At 31.4% G+C, this 7,500-nt stretch overlaps 1 protein-coding gene across 15 annotated transcripts in view; it reads left to right on the top strand.

Annotated features, from left to right (window-relative positions):
- Window positions 1-7,500, top strand: part of FOXP2 (forkhead box P2) — a 568,904-nt gene that overhangs the window by 313,142 nt on the left and 248,262 nt on the right. For 13 of the 15 annotated variants that reach the window (XM_073238565.1, XM_073238561.1, XM_073238563.1 and 10 more), the window contains one exon: window positions 5,461-5,638. In XM_073238565.1, the coding sequence (XP_073094666.1) occupies window positions 5,471-5,638 (168 nt within the window). In that variant the 5' untranslated portion in view covers window positions 5,461-5,470. Of the gene's footprint in view, window positions 1-5,460; window positions 5,639-7,500 lie in introns of those variants that run through there. The other 2 variants (XM_073238572.1, XM_073238571.1) reach the window with 1 other exon arrangement.

Raw genomic sequence — 7,500 nt, 5'->3', positions numbered from 1 at the left:
GCAGAATCATAATACAGCAGTGAAATACATCCATATAGCTACCATTCTTTCAAATTTGTTGTACTATATTTAAATAAAATAGCATAGAGATTAAGCACTTAATTTTAGTATTTTATATTGTTTCCATAATGAAATTTTTATGTTTTGTTACTTGTGTTATAAAACTTAGTTTAATCCTTGAACATAACATAACAGATTGAGTTACTAAATTAATTAATAGTTGATTGAAATGAAAGATAAAATTTTCATTTGTTCTATTTGTATGTTTCCCAGATGTTGTCATTGTTGAAGATGTAACAGTAGTCTATTTGGTAACGGTAGTCATGGACATTATTTTTTAAAATTCCCATGTTACAATGTCCTACAATTTTTCTTGTTTGACATATTAAACTTTTTGAATGAAAATTTGTATTTTTACTAATTAGTGTTTTTTCCAAGAAAGTAACCTGAATTTGTGAGTGGCATTTTAGGCATTTTGTTTAAGCAAGTGAAAACCAGTAGCAAATACTTTATAAACACTTAATTTTCATTTACTTAGGATTCTATCACTTGTTATAATATTGTATGATTTGCCACAACAACAGACACCCTTCCCCCTAGAGGACATACTCTTTCAGTTTTTGAAAGTTAGAATATTCATGTGCTTGTTCGATTTTTGTTCTTACACATTCAACTATGTCCTTCATATTTGGCATTTTGATTTATTAGGCAATCTAAGCATTAAAGACTTTTAGCAAAGCAGTACTAGATTTCAAAAGCACTGTGCATGGTGTCCATGATGAATTAATTCCACTAGAGCACAGAAGTTATCATTATTTAAATGCTAGTTTCTTTGAGAAGTTTTACATCACAGTCAAGTTTTCAAAAGCAGAATTTAGCTGGTATTTTGATATAAAGGTATATGGTTTCCTGTTGCATATGTAGATATTCCTCAGACTTTCTTGTGTGAATCTGCATAGAAATATTTAATAATAGTTAACATTTATAATTTTTAAGTGATTAGGAATTATTTAAGACAATATAACTAATTTTATGGGGTTTTTTCCCTTGAATTTCATATTCAAAATCTTTTGGATTTAATGTATATATTTGTTTATGTAGATTAGAAACTGGAACATACTGGGCATGAAATGTCTTTTAATGGCATTGTAAATAATTTTGTTTAAGAATATTTCATAAAAAGTTATAAACTTTTTATACATACTGTTACTTATTTTTAGTTTTTCAGGAAGTCATTTTGTTTATTCATTTATTTTTATTAAATGGCAAGAAGCCCCCCTCAAAAAATGAGATCTAATACTAAGGCACCAGAATTTTTAAATGGATTGTCTATTTATGTGGATAGAGGAATGTGGTAAGAAGTAGAGGTAATTTTTCCCTTAACCATCCTTGACATATGTAGTTACATCGATTGATCAGTCTCTGTCTACACACACACACACACACACACACACACACACACACACACACACACACACACATATTCACACACGGGGTTAGGGGTTGGAAGAGAAGAAGGAAGAGTGAGCTGTAGGGAAGATGAGAGAGAGGGAGAAAGAAAAGATGAGAGAGACCAGAGAGAAAAGAAGTTGAGTAAGCAACAAGGACCAATAGTGTCCCTGGTGGTGGTTGAGATAACACAGTTAACTGTACTGGCCCAGGTCAAGTTTCAAACTTTTGAACAGTATAGTGAATACAGTATAGGATAGATGCAGATTTCTGTTATCACTCTGGCAAATGTCTATCTCACATGGTACATTTTATGCCAATGGAACCAATAACTCCTTGAGGAAAAAATAAAACCAACAAGTCTAGCATTCAGTACTACCCTATCATAAAGTAAGGAGGTCTAATTGAGCTATGTCTTTATATCCTGCTATTTGTACAAATAAAAGACTACAACTTGATGCAAAATAAACACAAAAGCACTGTTGTGACTATAACAGGGAGTCATATACTAATTTATATAATAAGTGGTTGTGCACGCTTTATTCAAGATTATGGCTGCAAGAAATGGCATGAATTGCTGGGTGTGTTTAATGCTGGATTATAGCAATTTGAAACATGTCAAACACATGGCTAATGCCTCATGCTTCACTCATTCTTGCGTAAACCTGCATAGCCACCATCCATTATACCCTTGGTAACAACACAATTCTGCAAGTAAATATTGTTACACTAAGTAACCTTTCAATTCAAGTTGTTTAGGAAGAGAAAATGCAATCTTGTGCAGTCAGTTCCAGTGTCAGTTTAATGTTTCAAAAGGGAAGTGGTGTAGAGCGTAAAAGTGTCCGTACAGTGACTTGCTTTAAAAAAAAAGAAGGAAAGAAAGGAAAACTTAATGCAGAGGCAAAAAGTCTAAGTGTATCATTGGGTGCAAGATTTTAGGAGTTATTTCCTGATTTAGCTGAAAAGTTGTGTATGATGAAAGAATTAAAGGTTTAACTAACCATTCAAACATTAAAACAGCGACTCCCAATTTCACCTTTCCCTTTAATGATCTGGAATTTATTTTCACTGATTTTTGTAAAATGTTTGTGGTAGGATTGAGAAGAATGAATAATTTAGTTTGATATGTTTGGGATCACAAGCACATCCACTTTGAAAGAATATGCTAAATTTGTAATTATTTAAAATATACTTTAAAAGGTAAACAGCAACTCACATTTTGCTAGATGTATTTCCTCTAGGGGAAAATAGGTGTGGAGGCATCACTAAGAGAAACTTAGTGAATACTGGAAAGCATCTTCATTATCCTTGAAAAATACATATCCTTTATAGTGGACATACTCCCAGTTTTCTTCTTTAGGTGAACTGTACATTATAATTACCTAATTACACAGTCCCTTCTTTTTTAATATTAATGTTGGGTCAGATGCTTCTGTTTTGTAGAGAAAAAAAGTTCTACTTACTGTTATTGTTTTTCTTAAGCATGATTTTACTAACCTTTAGATGACTGAACTTAAATGTAAATTACAATTTATACTCTAGGGTTTTATAAAGTAAAAAAATCCCACAAGGAATAATAAAATCCTCTGGCTAATAGGAATTAGGAGTTATATAGGTCTTTCTTTGTAACTGTAATAAAGATTTAGACCCATGACTGTGCTTATTGATTATTCTTAATTATTTGATGGCCTTGATTATAACACAATAATACATGAATGAATTCTTTAATTCATTCAATTGGTCCTGGCATTAACTACACACACATTAATACTAAATACTGCACCTGTCTGTTACATTTGAAAATGTAGTTTATTTTTATCCTTTGTGTTGCAAACTCCACCCAGAGGTAGTATTTCAAATAAATTTAGGTCATGAAGTAAAAACATACACCTACATATGTACTCCATATATTTTGTCAAAAAAGTTAAATTAAATGCAATATGTGTAAGTTATGTCTATCTGTTTCTGCAGTTGGAGAGGACCCAAATTATAATTTTCATATAACTAGTAAAGGTAATCAGACCTTTTTCTCTGAATATTTTAAACATTGTGCATGTAAAATTTATGCCTAATTTGAATACTTATTAGCTGCCTAATCTCAGAAAAGAGTATTAGCTTTGTTTTTTTTAAAATCCATCACTGTGTATCAGATTTCATTTGTATGATTTTTCTTTGTTAATGTTCAATAAGATGTTTAACAAAACCTATTTGTTCATAAAGACATTTGGTTCAAACGTTGTTCACCATACTTACAACAATTGCTTCCTTTATGTATATGGATTTTGTTGTTGCTTTTTTCTCTAATAAAACAGCCTTCGGTTATATGCATAGTTTTTGTTATACCAAGTTGCTTTACTAGCCCAGCTATTGATGGTCTTTTATAAATCAGATTTTTTAAATTGATATTTTTAGTCATAGAAATAATCTAATAATTTAGTCTTTGATGAAAATATCTTTTAAAACTATTGTTATAACATTAGTTTTAATTATCAGTATGCAAAAAAATCTCTGTGTATAAGTATCTGTGTTTGTATGTCACTATGTTTGTGTGTGTGTTCATGATCACACTTTGTAAGAATCTGGGGAAGAGGATTTCTCTATGGCATGAAAAGATACTAAGCTTACATTTGCTTTATAATAAATGCATTTACAAATTTTTAATGGGTGAGACGCTTTAAAAATGGCCAAGTTTAAAATACTGAAATCATATACTAACAAAAAATTAGATTAAGTGATAAGTTTAACGTCCTTCTTTACTTTAGGCTAAATCCACTGTCTGTCGAACATTACTGTTAAAGTCACAGCGCAGCCAGGTTGTTTCTGAAATTCTGTCCTGTCCGTAGAAGTAAAACAGAGAAGTGTATCTATTATGTTATAGTGTAGGATTCAGATATCTTTGAGAGCCAAAACTGATCTTTCTAAACCACCGATTCAAGATGTACTGTGAAATTCTGGTTTGTAATAGCACATTGGTTCTTTATTTACTGCAAGGATTTCCACTGATCTTGGCAGGACATCTCATTTCTATCCTGAAAGTACAGTATATTTATGCAGCGAAAATGATAAAACATTTATTACTGTAGAGAAGGTAATATGCATAATTTATGCTGTTTTTAGCACAATCATTAGTGATATTCTTGATAGATTTTATTTCCAGCTTTCATATCTAATACATGCCTGGAAAATTAATTTTATATATACTTTCATTTATTTGCCTATGTTAAAATTGAGTTTTAAGTCATCTTCAAGTGAACAGTTTGATTGCTGCTCATGCATAAGCTTAATTACTTCCTAGGAAGGACAGTATTAAATGTTTTAAATGTCAGAAAAATAAATGAATATGAGCTGTTTGATTAAAAAAATAGGCAATATCTAACGTGTTTGCAGTAGGAGCTTTTTCTTAAAATGCCTCCAAGGCAAAATTTTATTTAGTCACACACACAAAAAAGAACCCATTATACTATTTATCATTGGTTGATACCATATGATTTGTAACACCCTTACAAAATTTTAATTTTGTATGATTAGCTGTGCATCATTAAACAACAGCCTTGCATAAGATGTGCTGTAAAATTCTGACAGAATCAAGATAGTGAATATTTAAAATAAGGCTGTATAGTCATCCATGGTTGTCAAAGGTAGATAATAGGAAACATAGAACAGAGTGTGCAATCGTCCCTTCATTTAAACTGGTTTTATAGGTAGACTTTAAAATGTGGTTGTTCATAAATGCTATTGACCATGCTATATGCATGATGTTACTTTGACTGTTAAATATAACCACACAAAAAATGCTTATAGAAACCATAATTTCAGTGATTAATATCTGAATGAAAGCTGCACTTATATTGTTTTTTCTTTTTTTTTCTTGGTAAATGACTATTTAAGGCTTTTTTTGTTGTTGTTTTCCTTCTAAAGATTCTGTCTCTGTAATTGGCAGAGAGGGACATCTTGATAATAGAAGTGTGAAGGTGTAACATGTGTTAATTGATACTTCTTAATCACTTTTAGGTATTAAGTCATGATGCAGGAATCTGCGACAGAGACAATAAGCAACAGTTCAATGAATCAAAATGGAATGAGCACTCTAAGCAGCCAATTAGACGCTGGCAGTAGAGATGGAAGATCAAGTGGTGACACCAGCTCTGAAGTAAGCACAGTGGAACTGCTGCATCTGCAACAGCAGCAGGTAAGTTTTGTTTTCCTCGGTGATTCCTTAAAACAAGTAAGCCTGCTTTCTTGAGTATGAAAAATGTATTCATAGCAAATTGAGCATGTTGTGTTGAGCTAAAGGATGCTGAGTATTTATTATCATTTGGAACATGATTAAGTATGAGTAGAGACAGGATTTTCATATTAGTTACGTCACATCAGCACCAGAGTGCCCTTCAGGTGTCAAGCTATTAATTAAGTTCACAGGGTGATTTTCGGAAGGTTCTGTAAAGCTTTGTAACAAATATTTTACAGCTTCTAGTTCACTGTCTAACGTGCTGCGGATCGGAACATGATACTTAGTTTTCCACCAGAGGGCCACATTACTTGATACTTGCTTATACAATGAATTTCTTCCAAGTCTAAGCTAAGGTGAAAGGACCACAAGGATTTTTCACAATACAGATGCTTTCCTGTGATAGCTGCAAATATTAACTATTAATTAGTTGAAATTTTCTGAAAGATTGTGAACCACGTAAACACTATGATCATCTATGATGCTTTTCTGGAAAACCCATTCCAATATATTTTGAATATACATCTTTTAATAACATTAAAGAGCACTTTTGTTTCATGTTGCTGTCTCATAAAATGTAATTCTCTTTAATTCTTGAGATGTAAACTACAACTGTCCAAAAAAGCTACACTGTTAAGTTGTTTATGATTCTTTTTATTTGATAGATTCATTTTTCCAGATTTTGTCTGTCAATGAAATATTCCTTTCAACCAAAGAATAGCCATTCCATTTTTCACTGATTCAAGTCTGCAGAAACAGTAACAGAAAACTGAAAGCTTTCAAAACATCTACTTATATTAGGCCAGAATGAGTATACCTGTTTGAAAATAAGGTTATACTTATTTGAAAATAAAGGTTATTTCTGTAAAAGTCTGGATTGCATTCAGACTAAATGTTAAAAAATCACAAAATGTAAATATAATGAATTGTTACTGAAAAATGTTGCAAATTAAGTGATATGTCATTCAGATTTTTAAGTTAGTATATAAGGAGTAAGATTGCATCTCAAAAGTTAAAGCAAATGCCCACACTAGAGGAAAATTTCATAGAATCACTATTTTAAATGATAGCTTAGAGTATATGTGTTGAAAAATATCTTAACCTTTTAGGCATTGTCTTCAAGAATAATCCTTTAAGAGAGCTAGACATAACACTTTGAATAGGTTCCCTATATTTTGGCATTATGTCTCTTTTCATAGACTAATTATTAGGAAGATAATTTTTACTTTTGTTCTGAAATATTTTCTTTTAACCATCATAGACATTAAATGCCCACCAAAGTCCCAAGATTAGCCTATTTTATAGGTTACTTTAAATAAATGCTCTTTTCAGAAGAGCCCTTTTCTTCCTTTAATGTATTTGCAGGAAATCAAACCAGTGGAGTACTGACTCCTCTAAGTAAGAGTCCTAAGAATTTATAGCCAAATTCTATGTTGTCTGAGAATACAGTAGACTGTGTTTAGAAAGACAAGTGAAATTAACAGAATGAAGTTTAGTATGAGTGGACAACAGATTCTGATGGAAAATGCAAAGAAGAAACTTTCTTTAAGACTGATTAGATCTTAAAGAGAAAAACAGAGAGAAATCATAGCTATACATTTGAAGAGTACTCTGGAGGCCTTTTATGATAAGGTCTGTAAGGTGTGTTTATAACCTCAGTTTGAAGTTTACTTTGTTCTACGCAGTTTGTTTATATACACCATAAACGAGTAAATGCAGAAAGTTACATCCTTCAGATATAACTTAGAGACTTTAGTTGTGCATTGTATGTTTGTGAAGTACCTTGTAGAAGTGACTTAACACAATGGGTATGTATATTAGGC

Source organism: Manis javanica, chromosome 6, assembly GCF_040802235.1.
Source record: "Manis javanica isolate MJ-LG chromosome 6, MJ_LKY, whole genome shotgun sequence".
NCBI lineage: Eukaryota > Metazoa > Chordata > Mammalia > Pholidota > Manidae > Manis > Manis javanica.
Note: the sequence above shows the minus strand (reverse complement) of the source record. Positions and strands in the feature narration are given on the sequence as shown.